General features: G+C 37.4%; 1 protein-coding gene across 1 annotated transcript in view; it reads right to left on the bottom strand.

The window, feature by feature from the left end:
* Positions 1 to 20,845, bottom strand: part of Nbeal1 (neurobeachin like 1) — a 147,238-nt gene that overhangs the window by 28,444 nt on the left and 97,949 nt on the right. Inside the window, 11 exon segments of the mRNA XM_051153879.1 lie at positions 819 to 949; positions 4,010 to 4,150; positions 6,858 to 6,982; positions 7,797 to 7,892; positions 9,626 to 9,727; positions 10,656 to 10,789; positions 11,753 to 11,901; positions 12,507 to 12,633; positions 16,799 to 16,923; positions 18,637 to 18,794; positions 20,685 to 20,834. Coding sequence (XP_051009836.1) covers positions 819 to 949; positions 4,010 to 4,150; positions 6,858 to 6,982; positions 7,797 to 7,892; positions 9,626 to 9,727; positions 10,656 to 10,789; positions 11,753 to 11,901; positions 12,507 to 12,633; positions 16,799 to 16,923; positions 18,637 to 18,794; positions 20,685 to 20,834 — 1,438 coding nt within the window.

Here is a 20,845-nt window from a genome sequence, read left to right as displayed (position 1 = left end):
CTCCCTCCCTCCCGCTTTCACCCTATTCCCTCCCCTAGGTCTGTGACTAAGGGGGACCTCCTCCCCCACCATATGGTCACAGCCTATCAAGTCTCATCTTGGTAGCCTGCTTATCCTTTTTCTGAGTGCCACCAGGCCTCACCACCAAGGGGAAGTGCTCAAATATGGGGCACCAGAGTTCATGTCAGAGTCAGTCCCCACTCTACACATATCTGTGGAGAATGTCCTGTCCATTGGTTAGATCTGTGTAGGGGTGGCCATTATTTTAAATGTAAACCTTTTACATTATTTTCCAAATAAGGAGTCAGAAGAAGTCTTCTTTAAAAGGTGAAAGACCATTTGTATCTTTGTGAGTTATATGGTTTCTCATTAACTACTCAAGTTGATCATTAATTTCTGAAAGCAGCTATATAGCAAATATATAAACTGGACAATATGTTGCAATGACACTCTAAAAATCTGAGTTCGCTCATGGATTGGGTCACTGACCTTGGTCCAAATGATCACCTATTTACTTCAAAGACTTGTAAGGGCAGCATACAGCACAGTTGTGTGTCCCTGGTTAAAAACTGTACACAGAGGCAGGTTCTCTTATGAGTTCAAATTCAATCCATATGTTAGCTTCCTGTATCACTTCTCTGGAAAGTAAAGCTTGGCTCTGTATGTCATTTCTCTGGTATAAGTTAACTCCTGTCACTGAGTAGCTACACAAACCTTAAATAAATTATGTACTATTACAGAAAATGACCTCAAAATGCTTTTCAGGAGTGTTCATTAGGACTTCTTAAATAAAAATTTGAATCCCCTACTTCTCTTACCGTTTTGATTTTCTAAAAACTCTGGGAAATAGAAGAATTCAGGAATAAGTTCTTTCACGTCATATGTATTATCCATAAGTGCTTGCCAGGTAGCAGGGATAGAATGGAACTGGCGGTCTGCACAGTCAAACCTGCACATGGAATTGAAAGACAACAGTCTATGGGATGGAAACAAGGAAGCACAGAACAAAGACCTTTGAGCTCCCTTCAAACTTCCACATGACCACAGTTGCTCTTCTTTCATCTTCCTTTTTAATATCTAGAAACAATTTTTATTATCTTTATGATAATAATCTGTAATTCGTAGTTTATGGTCAGGAGTTAAATACTATCATCATAGTTGTCAGTATTGCTTTGTTTACATTAATCGAAAATCAAATCTCACTAGAACACAATTTCAAGTAAATTAAATCTAATCTTAAAAGACTTTAAAGCAAAGGCATATATATGGATTGGCTAGGCAGGTTGTTGGAGGAGGGCTTCCCTGGAACGCTCAGGGCCTCTGGGCTGACCCACAGCACCAACAAAGAATTTTAAAGGCACAAAATTTGCTGAGTGAAATTTGTTACAAAAAGTGAATGTAAATTATATATTTGAAAATCAACGTATACAATAGGCATAGAGGTTACTGCCTTAAGAATCTTTTTTTTTTTTTTTTTTTTTTTTTTTTTTGGTTTTTCAAGACAGGGTTTCTCTGTGTAGCCTTGGCTGTCCTGGATTCGCTTTGTAGACCAGGCTGGCCTCGAACTCACAGCGATCCGCCTGCCTTTGCCTCCCGAGTGCTGGGATTAAAGGTGTCGCCACCACCGCCTGGTCTAAAACATAAGATGTTGAGGCAAGAGCTAGCATACAGAGTGAGTTCCAAGCCAGTGTAGCCAACGCAGGCTACAGCATGAGAGCTAGTCTGAAAAAACAAAACAAAAAATCTAAGTTTAAAATAATTCTAAACATAACAGTACTTCTATATTTAGTTAACAGATTTACAGGAATGTTTCTGAGCCAGTCCTTAATACATCATCAGCACAAACTCTTCCAATAGAAACCAGAGGGTAACTAGGGAAACAGTATCATGGCTAAGTATCTGTAAATCATTTACATGTGTTAAGAGCTTACTTTAATTAATTTTTGGAGATAAGATCTCCCACTGACTAGGAATTCACCAGCTGGCTAGCCTGGCTGGCCAGTGAACATTGAGGATTAGCCTGTCCCCAATCCCTAGCACAGATTTTTACATGGTGACTTGAACTCAGATCTTTATGGCTTTATATGGCTGAAAATCAAATATGACATTTCCTCAGCCCCTTAATTTTTAACTAGTTGATTTAAATTTCATTATAGGTGCTCAAAGACTATGTATGATAGCTGGAAAAGCCTCAAGTGGTAATGCTCTAACTGTATTATGCTTTCCTTAATCACAAAAGGCATAACATTCTCTTAATTTTTTTCTTCTTGATGCTATATTCAAATTAAAAAAAAAGCAATGGGCTTTGGTCTAAAATGGTAAATTGACCCTAATGACTAATTTGATTTTTTTAAAGACTGCGCCTCATGTAATCCAGCCTGGAATTTGCTGTGTAGCTAAGGATGACTTTAAACCCTTGCCTTCATGTCCTGAGTGCTGGGATTACTGTACTGTGCTTTCACATCAGGTGTAAACAGTGGTAGGGCTCAAACCACCACTAAGCAAACACTCTATCAACAGAGTACATATCCAGCCATTCATTTTACTCTTTTGTAAATGTCTACTAATCTTTGACCCATTTGTCAGTTCACAGCAATGCTGTTACTAACATAAATGCACAGATTTTTACTCAATTATACTGGTTATAGATTTAGGAGCAGAATTGTTCATCATAATAATTTCATGTTTAACCTCTTCAAGGATTCCCCGACTGTTGACTATAAAGACTACTATTTTACAATTCTATTTCCATCATCTTCTAATTGTATATCAAAACTATCAAACAACAGTTTTTATCTTTTTTATTTTGTTTGTTTGATTTGTTTTTCAAGACAGGGCTTCTTTGCCTTGGCTGTACTGGACTTGATTTATAGACCAGGCTGGCCTTGAACTCACAGAGATCTGCCTGCCTCTGCCTCCCTGACTGCTGGGATTACAGGCGTGTGCCACTGCACCCAGCTACATTTTTTTCATAAAATTATATTAAAAAAATAAACCTAATTATGATTTCCTATAACTTATGAAGGGAAATGATCTTCTGTCAGTGCAACATTTTGCTGATGTTTAATAATCTCGGAGACAGAGTCTCTTCTTGAAAACCAAGGTTTATTGTAGTTAAGACAGGGGAGAGGAGGCTCAGCAGCTAAGAACGCTGACTGCTCTTCTAGAGGACTCAGGTTCAATTCCCAAGCACCCACATGGCAGCTTCTGAAACTCTAAGATCTGACACCCTCACGCAATCATACATGTAGACCAAACTCCAATGCACAGAAAATAATAATAATAATTAGATAACAGGCTACCTATAGATGTTACATGAAAATAAAATAAAATAGGCAGTGTTTGTATAGTGTTGACTGAGAAAACAAAATGAAAGTGCTAAGAATAAGGCAAAATGGAAACAAAAATGCATATAAGGGAGGTACCTGTAGAATACGGACAATAGAACATTCACACAGCTTCCTTAGAATAAGGAACATGTGAAATTTAGGTAAGTCACAACATCACAGGTACTGTTATTGTACCAGTATCGCAAGACCTGTTTAAGTGGCTGTGATGAATCCCAAGTGCTTCTTCTTTCTAGTCTTTAAGAAAAATATCCTTAGGAAGACTGTAGTCACTGCTGAGATCTGACTATCTGTGGACGGCTCAGACGTAGCTCTCAATCATTAGTTATGTTACGTGAGGAGGGAGCTGTTACTTGGACTTGAACCCAGGACCCTGCACAGACTATTCAAGTTCTCCGCCACTGGGCAACATCCTTGGTCTGATATTTAATGATAAATCTCTGACTGACTTCTCAAAATGGTAAGGTTTCCAAATGTACACTACAATAACAGTCCAAAAGTCACATTCAAATGTCTTACATATGAGTCAACTTGAATGACTTGTTCTTAAACTACTCTGGCTGATTTTACCTACATTAAAACCTAGAGGAGGATTTAAAAGCCACGACCCTATCATTCAAAGTACAACAGTTCTCAGGGAAGCAGGTTTCACTCCAGCATACCTCCCACTCTGAAGCTGGATATGGAGGGTGGTGAACGGCTCGACCCGGATCAGGTAGTGCATGACACCTGCCGAATTTGAATAGTGAGTACCATAATGAAACTTATCAATTGTTCCCATTGGATCTTCAAAATTTTCATACCTTAAAAAAAAAAAAGGAGAGTTATATGACCATAACAACAAAATAATAAAAATAAAAGTCTAAAACTTAAAGCTTAATATTCTTTTTTGGCTGTTTTTTTTTTTTTTTTTGCGGGGTGGTGGTGGTGGTTGTTGTTTGAGACAGGGTTTCCCTTGTAGTCCTGGATTTGCTTTGTAGACCAAACTCAGTGATCCACCTGCCTCTGCCTTCCAAGTGCTGGGATTAAAGGTGCGCGCCACCATGCCCGGCAAGCATAGTGTTCTTTAAAAAGTCAAGCTTTAGTCATATGCTTTGCTATCAAATAAAATATCTGCATCCCCACGTAATACTACAGAAAAGATTAATTTCTAAGAATGTTCCCTGAACACTGAAATATCATTAAAACAAGATTTTAAAGCATTTAAAATAATTTTTATTTAATTTAAGATGCCTAATTGCTTTGCTTGCATGCATGTCTGTGCATGCATGTCCAGTGCCAGCAGAGGCCTGAGTGAGAGGAGGCTCCCCTGTGTCTGGAGTTACAGAGGTTTGTGAGCAGCTATTTGGGTAATGGAACCTGGATCCAAGTCCTCTGCAAGAGCAGTGAGTGCTCTCAACTGCTGAGCCATCTCTCTAGCCCAAGAATTTTTGTATAATACAATAATAACACATGCTGACTATAGAAACTTTTTTGAAAGAGATTAAAATAGAAAGCATTTTTATCTAATCTTCTTCCTTGAGACAAATATCTGACAAATAACTATCTATTATTTTATTTTCTAAGATTTATTTTTATTATTCTTATTTAATACATGTATGCATGTTGCTTTTTAATTTCATAATATGTAGGTATCCTTAGAGGCCAGATGTCAGATGCCTTGGAACTATAGCAGTGGGCTGTTATGTGCCACAGGAAGCAGGTGAAGGGAACCACACGTGGGAGTCCCGGAAGAGGAGCAAATTTCCTTAATTGCTGAGGTATCTCTTTAGGTCCCATAACTTTGTTTTTCAGTGTTTATTTAGTCTTTGGTGTGTGTGTGTGCATGCACACACGGTGCCCTTGTCAAGGTCATGGGCCAATCTGCAAGACCTGCTCATGGGGGCTCTGGGGCTCAAAGTGGGATTGCAAGAGCTTCAACTTGCTAGCACCAATACCTAGTTATTCTAATGAATAAATTAATATACAGAATTGTACTTAGCAACACTGAAGATCAAATCAAAGCCTCACACACAGTAGGTAAGTGTATATTGCTGAGCTATGCTCCTAGCACTATAAATATAACTATTTTAATAATATTTACTTAATGTGATTAAATAAATTTAAACGACTATGTGCCATGGTACACACATAGAGATCACAGCACAATTTGTCGAAGTCAGTTCTCTCCTTACACCCACTGCAGACCCCAGTATGGTAGTTTCTCACAAAGGTAACATTAGATCTACCACACGACCCAGCTATGCCACTCTAGGATAGTTAGCCAGATGACTCGCACGTGTTTATGGCAGAACTATTAATAATAACTAAATTATAGAACCAACAGTGATCCAACAAAAAGAATGGATGAAAAATAGAATTGTTTTTAGTTAAAATGAAGAATGCAGTTATGCACCTGCACAAAAATAGATGTAAATACAAAAAGTCATATTAAGAGAATTAAGCCAGGCAAATAAGCATTGAATTGTGGTTCCTACATTATATATATATATATATATATATATATCCATGTACGTTTGTGTAAATATACAATACATGGCAAAGTTGTCTAGAAAAATGGGACAAAGGGATGGCAGAGAGAGCAGAGTATGGTGGAATATATATAATATATATATATATATGCACACACACACATATATATATATGTATGTATATATATATGTATATGTATATATATGTATTATGTATGCAATATTCTGCCTGCATGTACACCTGCAGGCCAGAAGAGGGCATCAGATCTCATTATAGATAGCTGTGAGTCACCATGTGGTTGCTGAGAATGAACTCAGGACCTGTGGAAGAGCAGCCAGTGCTCTTAACCTCTCAGCCATCTCTCCAACCCCATGGCTGAATATATTGAAAATACACTATATGCTTGTATGAAATTTTCCTTCTATAATATGTGTACAGTAAATATGCACAATGATAACTGAAAAGAATTTTTAAGTAGTTGGTGTTGAAAAAAGATAACACAGAGCTAGAGAGATGGCTCAGTAATGAAGAGCACGTGATGCTCTTCCTGAGGATCTGGGTTTGGTTCCCAGCACCCATGTGGTAGCTCACAATCCTCTGTGACCCAAGTTCTAGTATATTTGATGTCCTTTTCTGGCCTCTGGAGATATCAGGGATCCAAGTGGTATGCAGACATACATGGAGACAAAACAACCATAATTAAAAAAACACTTTTGCAAACATTTAGGGTTGGAAAGATAGTTTAACAGTTAAGCTATCTAACTAGATGCTATACAGAGGACCCAGATTCAATTCCCAGCACCCACACAGCAGCTCTCAGGCAACTGTAACTTCATTTCCAGATCCAAAACCTTCTTCTGGCCTCTGCAGGCACATGTGTAGTGCACACATATATATGCTGGAAAAAGACAATCATACTAATAAAAGAGTAATTAAAAACATAGCTTTTAATAGAAAAAAGGTAACATGTACTTGTTTTGATTGAAATCAGCCAAATTCAAACAATGATTACCTCAAAAAATTTAGAAAGCCACTTACTTTTCTCGCATAGCTTTGGCATTTTTTTCATTAACTACTCCAATTGGTTTAGAAAGATCTCGAAATACAGTGGGGTTATTTAGGTCCAACTCTTCTGAAGTATAATCTTGCAAAATCCAGGGAAACTGAAAGAGACATAATTCAAAATTTAGGAGACCCTAACATTCCCACATCAAATATGAAATGTTCACAAAGATAAAAAGGGATAATCACTAAAAACATCTTTCCCTATTAAAGACATTTTCTCTTTAAAGGCATTTTAGTACTTGTTAATCTTCAGTTCAATAGTATAATTCTCCTGGGCGTGCACACACATGTGCGCTCTCTCTCTCTCTACATATATATATATACACACATACACACATATATATGTATATATATATATGTATATATATGTGTATATATATTTTTAAGAGACAGGGTTTCTCTGTGTAGCCCTGGCTATCCTGGAGCTCACTCTGTAGACCAGGTTGGCCTCGAATTCATAGAGATCCACTTGCCTTTGCCTCCCAAGTGCTGGAATTACAAGCATGCACCACCGCACTTGGCTCTCTTCTGAGCTATTTTTAATAAAATGAAAGAAAAAAGACTTTACTTTTAATGACAAGCATTCTTGTTTTAATACTTCTTTAAAAATATAAAGGTGGGCCAGGCACAGTAGCCAGCCTAGTCTACAAAGTGAGTTCTAGGACAGGCAATGCTACATCAGAGAAATCCTGTCTCGAAAAAAAAAAAAAAACCCACAAAAAAACACAAACCAAAACAAAAGGTGAAAAACAAAAAGGCAGAGTATGTGTATTGTGTGTGTTTCTTTTGTAGTGCCAGAGCCTGAAGCCAGAGCCTCACATGTGGTAGAAGAGTATTCTACCACTGAGCTATACCCAAGCTCTTCCATCATAAACATCATCCATGTTGACTTTGTAATTTATCCAAACTCACCACAGGGTACTGTGCAAGGTCGTTATAGGTCCGTCCTGCCATGGTATTTATCTGAATGAGGTAGTCGAAGTTCGTTATCTCTCGATTCACCCATTTCTAGATAGCACATTAAGAACAGTATTAGAATCATCATGTAATCTCCTAGGGTATGACAATTATTAATAACCAACACATTCTTCTGTAATCATTATTTCTATTATCTTCATCATTACAGAGATGGAGCTAAATCATTTTTTTCATGGAGATAAATCAACTTTTTCACAATCTACTTCATTTAAAAAATGTCTTTAAGAAAAATACAAAAAAATTAAACATAACTATACTATACTCTGAAAGTTTTAAATAAGAATTAACTCTTGCCTGGGGTGGCAGTGCACACATTTAATTCTACCTATGCAGCAGGTGGTGGTAGGAAGATGCCTAGTTGGAAGACACCCTAGCCAATTTCCCACCCATTAAAAATAGAAGCCTAGCTGGCACCGTGACACACACCTTTAATCCCTGCACTCAGGGAGGCAGAGGCAGGCAGATGTGTGAGTTCAAGGCCAGCTTGGTCTACAAACCAAGCCAAGGACAGCCAAAGCTACACAGAGAAACCCTGTCTCGAAAAATCAAAACAAAAGAAAAAAGCCTAGAGATAGAAGTTGCTGTAGTGCACTTGCAGTGCAATACTCTGGGTTTAGTTCTGTGTAACATGAGGAGAAAGACTTCTTCAATTGGATATTTTATTTATCTTAGTACTTTAATTTCTAAAAGGACATTTTGACATTTTTATATTATTATACTAAAAGCATATTCCTTAACATGCTAAAGCATCCTGTGAGCTGAGCTAGGGTTTTAGGCTGACTCCCGTCTGAAGGAAAACTGCCTTTGAGTAGCAAATGAGGTGGTCTTAGAAAAAGAAAACCGTTCCTTCTGTTAATCACCTCATTACATCTAGTTTTCTAATGGCTGTGCACAGTGACGTCATACACCAGTGCTCCTGACAGAGCAACAATCAACTTTAACTCACTGTTGACCGAAAGCAAAGGGTTATAATTTTGGTAAACAGCAAAAAATGAAATCTGCATGTTGTAATTTATAAAGTGAAATCCATATATTGAGATATATTTCTCTCTCTATATATATATATAGCTCAATTGTTATTAAGTGTAAGGTCTAGAAGTCAGCAGTAAATGAATAAATTTTATTCAAAAGCAAGGAGGACTATATTAAACAAGGCTTATTTCAGACAAGAGAAAAGAATTCTTAGCTGGAGGACCTCACAGAAGAGCCTGGCATGCATGGAGTCCTGTATCTAATTCTCATCATATACACACAAAGATAAATTAAAAGATTGTTCTAAATGAAAGACCCTTTAATCCCAGTACTTGGGATTCAGAAGTAGGTGGATCTCTGAGTGTCTGTGGTCAGACTGGTCTACATAGCAAGTTCCAGGACAGCCACGGCTAGATAAAGTACCCTGGGTCAACTAAACTAAAATTAAATAAATAAATAAATAAATAAATAAATAGAAGAAGACCAGTGACAGCCAGGCAGTGGTGGCTCACACCTTTAATCTGAGCACTCAAGAGGCAGAGACAAGTGGATCTCTGTGAGTCTGAGACCAGCCTGGTCTACAGAGTGAGCTTTGGGACAGCCAAGGCTACATAGAGAAACCCTGTGTCCAAAAACGAAGAGCTTCAGGACAGCCACAGTTACACACAGAAACCTGGTCTCAAAAAAGAAAAGCAGTTAGAATGTACAAAAGAAAATAATCAGAAGTTTTATTTTTAAGGAAAACTCTGAGATAGAAAATGAACAATACAGCAACCTATAAAATTCCCTACCTGTGTCAATCCTGATGCTTTGAATAATTCTTGTGGTGATCTTGTTCCATAACTATTAGGAGAATGAAGTGACAACAGTCTGCTATATACTTTGTTTCTAACCTACAAAAAATACTACTGGTTAGTTTTAAAACTGGTCAAGACAAATAGGGATTATGGCTTTTGTAACGGTTTTAGTAAGACATAATTAATCCTTTAAGAATAATTGTTTTCTTACTGTTCCACAGTTTTGTCACTACCATCATTATTTTACTCTAGAAAGTCTTCAGTACTCCACAAACTTGTTAGCAGTGATCCCCAAATCCACCTCCTCCCTATCTTCTTGAAGACCAGAATTCTCTCTTTGTTTCATACCTTCCCCTCTTCTGGACACTTCATATCAACTGTGGATTATGCTTTTAATTTCTTTATTATACTTGGTGCTATGGTTTGAAAATGTTCTCTCAAAGTATATGATTTAGAAACTTGATCTTTGAATAACAAGTTAATAATCAGAGATGGGGTACTGGGAGATAATCAATATTAAATGAAGACAAGGAGACAGTAAAATGAAGGTGCCCACACAAACCTCATCACCTGACTTTAATCCTTAGGAACCACATTGTGGAATGAAAGAACTGAAAGTTGTAGGCACACTACACCTTCCAAACATTATACAGTTCAAAAACATGGTGTCATGAGGCCAAAACATATTATCGTTTTAGTGCCCTCAAAAGAAGTGGGTAGGAAACGCAGGCACACCATGCACAGCTTGTCTGATCTTACGTACTGCACGCTGTCACACAATCAGAAGTGTCTGTCATCTACTGGAAGATCCTCAATGCTCTACTATACACACACACTCACTGAAAACCAGCACCTCAATTCCCACACAAATCCCAACAAAGTTCATGTACCGACGAGCCTCATAACACACTTTCTTTGTTAACACTCTATATTAACAGGAATATAGTCCAAAATACTATTAGAGCTCACTAGCTAGAAGACTATTTCACAATAATACTCTGTAACTGTCACAAAGGCACCACACCTCTTTTTTGAAATTGAGAAAGTAGTTGGATTGATCAACATGAAAAATCTCAAGTGCTGATCTCCTCAAGTTGTAACGGCGTAAGTGAATCTCTCGAATTTGAGAATGAGGCCACTTGAAATCAAAGCCCATTCCTGAAAACATAAGAAACCATGTGACTGAGGCACCACATAAACGTATTCACTCTATGCAGATAAGAGCTCCTTGTTTCCTAAAGTAGTACTTAGGGAAAGGGACGTCTGCATCATGAAAAACAGGTATTCATTAGGAGTTATATATTTTTTTTCTTTTAAACTATTCTAGGACCACAAAACAATTCTACTACCTTTCTATGAGAATACATAATAATTCTGAGTATTATATCTTAGAAATCTTTTTTAGCAGAGCACAGTGGCGAGCGAGTGAGTGAGATAGAGAGAGAGAGAGGAGGGGGGTTTCTCTGTGTAGCCTTGGCTGTCCTAGAACTAGCCCTGTAGACCATGCTGACCTCAAACTCCTGAGTGCTGGGATTAAAGGCGTGCACCACCACACTCAGCTGAAAATTTTCTTTTTATAAGATGTTGGATCTTCAGATTTCCTCATAAAAAGTAAGGGCTTATGGTACACATAAACAAAAGTACATATAAATAAAGTATGATATGTATCATATATATATAAACAAAAGTATAATAAAATAAAGACTGCATTTTGTAACTGTAAGTTTATTATGTTACCCTCAAGCCAAATCTTTTAAAATACACTAATAATGATAATGAAAAAAAGCCCCTGGGTGTGAGGGTGCATGCCTGGAATTCTAGCTACTAAGAAGGCTGAGGCACAAGGGTTTTAAGGACAAGGCCAGCCTGGGTAACACTTGCCTTGTGTAAGAATGGCCCTGGCTTCAATCACTAACGCTGTGTGTGCATACATACAAAATTAACACCCCCTTCAGTACATAACGGTTGAATGAACCTGACTCCTTATTGACTCTATTTTTCACTTTACAAGGTACACTGTAATTTCACAGTCCCATCCTGTGGGTTGCTTCCTCTAATCCATGGCTGATGGACCTGCGCAATTAATAACAGAAAGGCAACTACTGTCCCAGAACTACTCACCATCTTCTTTTTCAATACTGTTATCATGGAAGTAAATGTGTTGAGTAGTGACTTCTAATCTGCCCGGAATTATGTCAATTACTGTAATGAGTTCACAGTCTTCAGACAACACCAATTTTTCCTTTTGATCCTGTTTTTCCTTCTCATCACTGTACAAACAAAAATTTAAAAGAAGTGTCAATTTATCTCACTTATGTAGAAAAGAATATCCCTTGCACTGCTGTACGGATGTTCATGTTGTTGTCTTTTTAAAATTCTTAATCAGTCCAGCTACAAGTTTATATTTTGCAATAGGTCTATTTTCTACTAACGTTTCTATAAATATTCAGTTGATTTTTTTCCCACGTCTCTTGAATGGGTTTCTTTTTACCTCTTATTTTTTTCTTTTGATTTTATATTACATACAAATAATTTTCCATCACGGACATCAGATCCTGGATCACACCCAGGGCCCTGTGCTGTGCATTCTAGGTGAGCCACACTGCACTCTGCGGCACATTTCCACAAAAACACAACTTAAGCCGTATGCCATTTGATATAATTTTTCATTGAAAAATACTTTATGATTTCAAGATACAGAGCCCAACAATCCCAGGCAGAAAGTCTTCCTCAATAATTTCAGTAAACGCAGACCCTTAACAGCTGGTGTGACATTAATTATTGCACTTCGGAAAAACAGAAGTCAAGGAAATCCACAATTTTGAAATCCATTTCTCCTAACATAATTTAAATGCTTTCAAATACTCATACATACATATTCACTCTGGCTGCCATGTCCTCTTCAAGAAGTTCAAGTTTATCTTCCTCTATATCACTGAGTTTAACTTGTTTCACTACTTCCAAAAGCAGCGAGTCACTGGAAGGCTGTGAGTGTTGGACACCTGTTTAAGCAGAAAGAGTCAACAAAAAAGTAGAACAATGAAAAAAGAGTTTCAGGACAGCCTGGGCTACATAGAGAGCAAGAAAGGAAAAAAGAAAGGAAGGAAGGAAGGAAGGAAGGAAGGAAGGAAGGAAGGAAGGAAGGAAAGAAGGAAGGAAGAAAGGAAGGAAGGAAAGGAAAAGAGAAAGGCTATATGAGCAGCTGCCTATAGCTGAGAGATAACAAGTAGCCGAATCACTACTTTCTGGAGTACATGGAAAGTAACAGACTTGGTATACAATATTTAAATTCTGTCCTGCCACTGGTCTCTGAATCTGTGCTTTCTATTTTTATAAACATTATGACTTACAAGAGACTTCATAAACCAAAAAGCCTCTGCACACTTAAAAAAAAAAAAAGAAAGAAAGAAAAAGAAAAAAACAAAAACCCTGACCAAGTGAAAAGGAAACCCACAGAATGGGAGAGAATCTTTGACAGCTACATATCCGACAGGGTTATTAGTCACGATACGTAAAGAACTAAAAAAACAAAGAGCCAAACAAACAATGCAAACAAATGACACCCCCCTCCCCAAATCTACCTATTAAAAAGAAATGGGCCCGAGACTTGATAAGTTTTCAAAGGAAGAAAAAAATGGCCAAGAAACATCTCAAAAATGTGTATTTCCTTAGCAATTAGGGAAATACAAATCAAAACAACTTTGAGATGTCATGTTACCCCATTCAGAATAGCAAAGATCAGTATACAACAAATGCTGGAGAGGACATGGAGGGAAAGAACCTTCATTCGCTGTTGGCTGGATATCAAACTGAAACAACCACTACAGAAACCAGTATGGAAAATTATCAAAAAAGTTGAAAATAAATCTACCCTATGACCCAGCTACAACATTCCTTGGCATATGCCCAAAGGACTCTACAGCCTAATCCACAGATACTTGCTCAGCCACACTGAGTGCTGCTCTATTCACAATAGCTAGGAAATGGAAACAGCTTGAATGTCCTTCAACTGATCAATGGATAATGACTAAAATAACAAAAACAGGATTGACCAGAAAGCCTCCACTTGCAGAAATAGTTTAGGGGAACCAAGAGAGCTTCCAAAGGGAGAAAGGAACCAAAAAGCCTGTCCAGCTATGACATCTATGAACCACAATGACCAGTACAGCACGATAACCCTGAGAGAGCAGCCGTGGCCCGCATACTTTGGTGATTATCAACAGCTCTCTAATTGGACTAAAGACCCACTCAACAAGGGGAAATTATAGCTACAGCTAGTGAAGTCATGGATCTTGGAAGAGAACCTACCAGTACTACTGACCCAAACCAGCATTAAGTTTACACTGCTGTCCTTATGCGCACAGGAAGTGTGGTCCTCAGCCCGCATTAAGTAAACCTCTCTTTGCAACAGAAGGAGACCATCACAGAAAACCACAACTAACCAAAATGCAGAGCTGTGGGGTTGAGACCCACAGGACATAGCTATAAAACAATTCCTAAAACTAAAGCTCAGGGAACATCTTGGGAAAGAAGGCTGAAGGCCTGAAAGAGCCAGAGTTTTCTATGAGATTGCATCTATTGGGAACACCAGAAGATACATCCATAAAGTCTACTCTACAGGACTGCCCAAATGTGAGTTGAACAAGGACGCCAACAATAGACATGCCAATAGATTTGGGGGTGAGGGTAGGGGGACAAGACACTAAGCCTGAACCCTACACAAAGAACTGTACGTAACTAAAGAGTGCTGAGCAGGAGAAATAGTCTGCAGGGAAGAGCACAGCAGCTGCTTGTCCAGTATCAAAAGGCCGGCCCTAAAAACATACATACAAGTACAATTACACAGACTGAACAGGTTGTATTTATGTATTTAAGAATGTATATGTACACATATATACACATATGCATGTAATAATAATTAATGAAAAAAGAGAAATATAGCAAGGATAGGTATATGGGAGAATTCAGAGGGAGGAAAAGGATGGGGTAAGCAATATAATAATATTACAATCTCAAAAAATGAAATAAATAATAAGATTTTTAAAAAATGTTTCTGCTTGAAGACAGGGTTTCACTGTGTTGCCTGGGCTTGGTTGAACTCTAGATACCTCATTCTTGACTCCTGAGTTAGCTGGCATTAAAGGCATGCATTACCACACTAAGCCCGTCGATCAAACGAATCTGTTTATTTTGTCTCTCAAGGTAGCCTAGGCCAGAGACCCTTTACATAGAGGCCTGGTCTCTGTCCTTACCTGCCAAATACTGAGACTACAGATGTGAATCTACATTTTCTTACTTATGAGATAAAGAATTCATCACAAATTAGGTGTTTGGAATTCTTAATGGACTTTCCATTAAAATAATAGTATAGATGTCTTATAAAAAAGCAAATGATGTGATGGGTGTAGTGGCACACACCTGTAATCCTAGCACTCAGGACACAGAAGAAGGTGGAACTCTGTGAGTTTGAGGCCAGTCTGGTCTTAAAAAAAAAAAAAAAAAAAAAGGAAAGGAAAGGCGGGGAAGGGGGGCGCTTGAGAGACAGCTCAGGGGTTAAGAGCACTGGCTGCTCCTCCAAAGGTCCTGAGTTGTTCAATTGCCAGCAACCGCATGGTGGCTCACAACCATCTACAATAAGATCTGGTGCTCTCTTCTGGTTTGCAGATGTATATGCAGGTAGAACACTGTATACATGATAAATAAATAAAACTTTTTAAAAAAGCATATGATATAAACCTTATTTGTTGTGTATATTTGTGCAATGAGGTTTTTTTGCAAAGTGTACTTAATGAAATAAAACAACTATTTTCTTACTAGATAACATCATGAATTTTGCAGGTTAAAAAATATTTTAGGCTATAAGCAAAACAATCCTCCACTCACTGCACTAAGGACACACACTAGAGAGCGCTGTAGGAGTAAAGACTGTTTGCTGCTGGTTCCTCACTACTGCCATGCACAAATCTTCACATCGTTAGTTTTATTGTTGCCATTGTACCGAGAGTACATTTTAAAAACATGCAATGAGTAAACTGAGATGAAAAAGTGGGAAGGACAGGGTTTTCCTGAACATAAGACAATGGAACTGAGAGGAAAAGATATAAACTCAGACCCATCCTCACATGCAGAGGTGAAAGAAGGAAAGGGAAAAGGAGTGCAAAGTTCCTAGAAAAAGGATTTCTTGGAAAGGAATAGGGAAGTAGCCTAATTTAAACAACTATCAAACTGAAGTGACTGGGGTGGGGGTAGGGGGAGGAGATGGTCTGCTAGGTGATGAGGACAGTTAAATTTAAAAATATAAAGTGTTCAAGTCCTAGGATAACAACAAAGCAGAGCTTATATAACTGCACTTCTATGTAAGATACACTAAATGCTTCTATCATGGACAGAAATACTATTTTGCATTAAGGGGGAAAATCACAATTATCTGACTTACTTTAGAATACAGAATCTTAAATGACAGGCACTATGGCTTCAGTTTTGTAGGGTCAAATATATTGATCATTATATTAAATGGTGAAAAATATCTAAAAGTTGGCACTCATTTCATCTATAAATCTGTCACGAGACATGAGTGGTATGGAAGCAGTTATGGTGACAATAATTATGACTTGGTAAATGGAGGCACCATGAACTCATCACAAAGAAATACTTCTGCATACTTCAGACTTTTCTTCAAAGGGGAGAAATGACAAGTGATAAAGGAGAGTTTTACAAAGTTATTTTTAAAAAAACCTTTGAAATGTGTTTTGAAATATATCTTGGTTAAATACTCTGAAGTATTTTTCTAAAACAAGACACATCTAAGCATTAAGGATGTGGGTCTCTTTAGAAGCGAGTTATAAAAGAGTCATAAATTAAAGAATAGAGAAGAAGGGAAATTATAAGTACCAGTCTGAGGAAAAGAACATTATTTCTCAACAAAACATATAGCAGTTACATGAAATATAGTAAAAAACATTGGTTTTCTTTGGAAAGTTAGATTCAATGAAAACACGGTCATCTTAGAGTTAGGCCAAAATTAACAACATCGAATTCATATACCCATTTATAAATACATTTTCAAGTACTATACCTCTTTTTTCGTAAGTAAACATCTAAAGCAAAGAATAACAGTAAGCAATTCATCAAGATCTCTTTATTACATAGGTAGATACTGTAACTCACCTAAATTATCTCTTAAGGCACTAGCTTCCTCATGGGTTTTAAAATTATAATTTGGTACCAGTTTAAGTCTCATTCGGGAATAATTTTCTACATTAGCTAGTTTCCAGTGTGTTCGATTCCGTTTCCTATAAATATTCACAATGAAACAAGTAAAATTATTTTCAATGATAGAGATTGGTTATCTGAAGGGTATAAAAAAAGTATAAAGTACTTCCCAAATGTTTAACACTATTTTAGAAAATGTTCAAGCATAGAGCATTTGCCTAGAATGCACAAGGCCATGGGTCTGATTACCAGTACTACAGCAGAGTAGTGGGGGAGGGGGATGAATAAGAGCAAAGTACAATGATACAAAGTATAAAGACTACCACTCTCTATAAGCTGGCAATTAACTTTGAGACAGAATTAAATGTTGATATTTATCATCAACTGTCAATAAAACTAAAATGAGCATGTTGAACTACAACATATCCATGATGAGCCTCAGACAGTCTGAATTGTTTATCCAAGACGCCATAGGTTTAATGGTAGAGAAATAAGATCTGGACATTAAGTTTTACACTTGTAGCTTGACTACCTTATTCTTTCACTGTTAACCGTAATTCCATAACCATAATTTATTAAAAAGCATTGTTACAAATAAAGATAACTGTAAGGAATCAAACACTAAAATATGGTAAAATGGTAAAACCAGGTGTTGGTGGCACACGCCTGTAACCCCAGAACTCTGGGAAGCAGACATAGGCAGATCTCTGTGAGTTCAAGGTCAGCCTGGTCTACGAAAGGAGTCCAGGACAGCCAAGGTTACACAGAGAACTCCTGTCTCGAAAAACCAAACCCAAACTCAAAACTTTTCTTAGAGAAAAATAAAGCTTTATAACCTTGGACTTACATGTGCTTTCCTAAATAAACTATCAAAAGCATGCAAGAAATAGAAACTGATTCATTAAAATTGATAACTTCTGAACAACAAAGGTTACATCAAAAAAGTGAAATATCATCCACATATTTGCAAGTCACTAGCAGAGAGTCACTGAGTGCATGCACACACGCACGCGCGCACACACACACCAACAAAAAGTCAATCAACTCAATGTGATAACTAGGCAAAGGAAACAGGCCAACATTTTTTCAAAGAAGATATACAAATGTCCAACAAGCACACAAAATATTGCTCAATACTTTTAGCTATATGCACAATGGGAAGGCCATTTGAAAAACTAGAAAATGACAAGAATTGGTTAGAATGTGGTGAAATTGGAAAACATATATTGTCCATTTTTTACAATTCTTGCCATGTTGAACATGAAATATGACCTAGCAATTGAACATGCATTATTTTCCCCTAATAGATTAAAAGCAGGCTTTCAAAGCAACATTTTGACACAACCGTCCACAGAAGCACTATCATTAGCTCAAAGCCTGAAAACAACTAAATATTTATCCTTTTATCGGCTGGTCAAAAAGATAAACAAAAGATTTACTTTACTACTTTTTAAAAACAAGGGCTATAAAATATGTACATCAGAACGGAAGTGGTGGTGTTAAGCTGTAAAATGTTGAAGTACAAAGCATCACTAACTCTAGCTCAACGAGGTGACGTCAGAAAGGCAGAGGCGCTGTCATCTAACCCTGAGTGTCAAGTCTAATCATGCAATATCAGAGTAAAAGGAGCACCGACCACATGATATATGCCACACACATGCAGACCTCTAATCATCACCCGCAAATTCATAAACAGACAATAAACTTGAAGTACATTCTAAAGAACTGAAATAAAGAGATAATTGGCTTCAAAGTTTAATGTCACAGTTCTGAAAGACAAAATATGCACCTACTTTTCAGCCCAAGGTCCTCTTTCACACGTAAGATATAGCCGTATTGCCTTCCAGTGTCTGAAAGCAGCCAACTGCTGACTGCTAAGTTGTTTAATCATGTTATTGTACCTCAAGTTCTCTTGGCGTGCTTTTCGGTTAAATGGCTCCACAAAATATTCCTGATATAAACAGAAAAAAAGGGGGAGAGTAATATATTTACAATTTTTAAATTTGACTAAAAAACCAGCATATGAGGAGATAACAACATGATTTTCTTAGTTCATTACAATATTTCACCTTTGATGAGAATGGTAGGATTTCAGCTATGTTCTGCTTAAGATTATTTTTTAACTCACAGAAAAGTAAGTAGCAAACACACAGACACACACACATACACACTTTGGCTGATGCTCAGTAAAAGGCATCGACTGCTGAGCCTAACAACCCGAGTCTGTTCCCAAGCACTCCAAGTGTGGTGGTGCATGCCTGTAATTCCATCACTAAGTTGGTAAAGTCAGGAAGAGTTTAAAGTTATCCTTAGGTGTATATCAAGTTTGAGGTCATGGTGGAATACATGAGATTATCTTTAAAAAAAATCTAAAATGCCTACTATAACTCAAGAAAAACAAGCTGTCAATAAATTGTAGCTGTTAGCAGACTTAAGGAAATCAGCGATCAGAGATACAACACTAAAACAGATCACTGCTGAGAAAACTGAGGAAGTCATAAAGCTTCATGAGAACTAGGTATCGACTCATCCTCATCGTGTGGATAAAAGTCTTCACTCTGTGTTTGGCAGCAGGCTGGGATGGCTTGGCTGGTGGCATGCCTACCTGCTGTAGCAGGCCCCAGGATCGATTAACAAAAACTACGAACTGGATATAGTAGCAAGTATTTTGTACCAGTGTTCTGAAAGTGAAAGCATGAAGTCCTAAGTTCAAAGTTATCTTTGCAGGTACAGAAAATCAGTTCAAGGCCAGGAGGGGCAACATGAGACCCTGCTTCAAAAAATAAACATGCAAATTAAGTGAGGCAGAATTTGCCAGTAAACCACTTAGGCCTTGCAACTTCTCTTTTTAAAGATATGTAAATATAATTTTTTCTTTCTTTCTTTCTTTCTTTTTTTTTTCTCAAGACAGGGTTTCTCTGTGTAGCCTTGGCTGTCCTGGACTCACACTGTAGACCAGGCTGGCCTCGAACTCACAGCGATCCACCTGCCTCTGCCTCCTGAGTGCTAGGATTAAAGGCATGTGCCACCATACCCAACTGACAAATTAAATTTATTAATAGATAAAAGACTATGCAGTTTATCTCTACATTTTAAAACCTGTGTCTACCAAGAACTTGATGGATCTGAGTAATCATATTTCTATATACTAAGGAACACACAGCTGTCATGCTATCTGTGGGGTTGATGGTGACACTCCCTCTTTCATTTCTGCTGTAAGTCATTTTTCTCTCGTATTTGTCAAAATGATGAGAAGTTTATTGACTTTGCTAACATTTTGATGAGCTAGGTTTTAGATTTGTCGATTTCCCCTATTCCCCTTCTTGTATTTGTTTATTTTTAGTTAAGGTACAGGACTGGATAGATGGCTCAGGAGTTAAGAGTGCCTCTTGCTTTTACAGAAGAAGCAGTTCCAGCACCAACACAGTAGTCCACAACTGCAGTAACTCCAGCTCCAGGGATCCAGCATCACTTTGTGGCCTCTCAGACTCCTGCACACATATACAGAGGCACAAACATATATTCAGGTACACACACACACACACACACACACACACACACACACACACACACACACTTTAAAGTTTCTAATTGAATTTATTTGTATGAGGGTACATCAAGATATATTAGCAGTACCTACCAATAGATTTTAAACTTAACAAGTTTACATAATCATTATATGTCATGTTTTACTATTAAAATGGTTACTGATCAATAGTTTTATCCCAATTATTAAATATTTTAGACTATATTTGTTTCCAAATCCAGATCCAAATATGAATAGTAAATGCTTGTAGCCAACATGAAAAACTCGATTTAGAAAACACTGAATAGTTTTTACCTGAAATTTTAGCTTACTTTCTCCTCCCTCTCGGTCTCTTTTATGCATATTCACCATTAAGGCTTCGTAACAACTCTTCCAGTAAAGTGCCATGTTCTCATGACCATCATAAAATGTATGTGTTTCATACTGCTTCATGTAAGGTACAATCTTAGTTTTAA

This window comes from Acomys russatus, chromosome 12, assembly GCF_903995435.1.
Source record: "Acomys russatus chromosome 12, mAcoRus1.1, whole genome shotgun sequence".
NCBI lineage: Eukaryota > Metazoa > Chordata > Mammalia > Rodentia > Muridae > Acomys > Acomys russatus.
The sequence above is the reverse complement of the archived record's forward strand: the minus strand, read 5'-3'. Positions and strand labels throughout refer to the sequence as shown.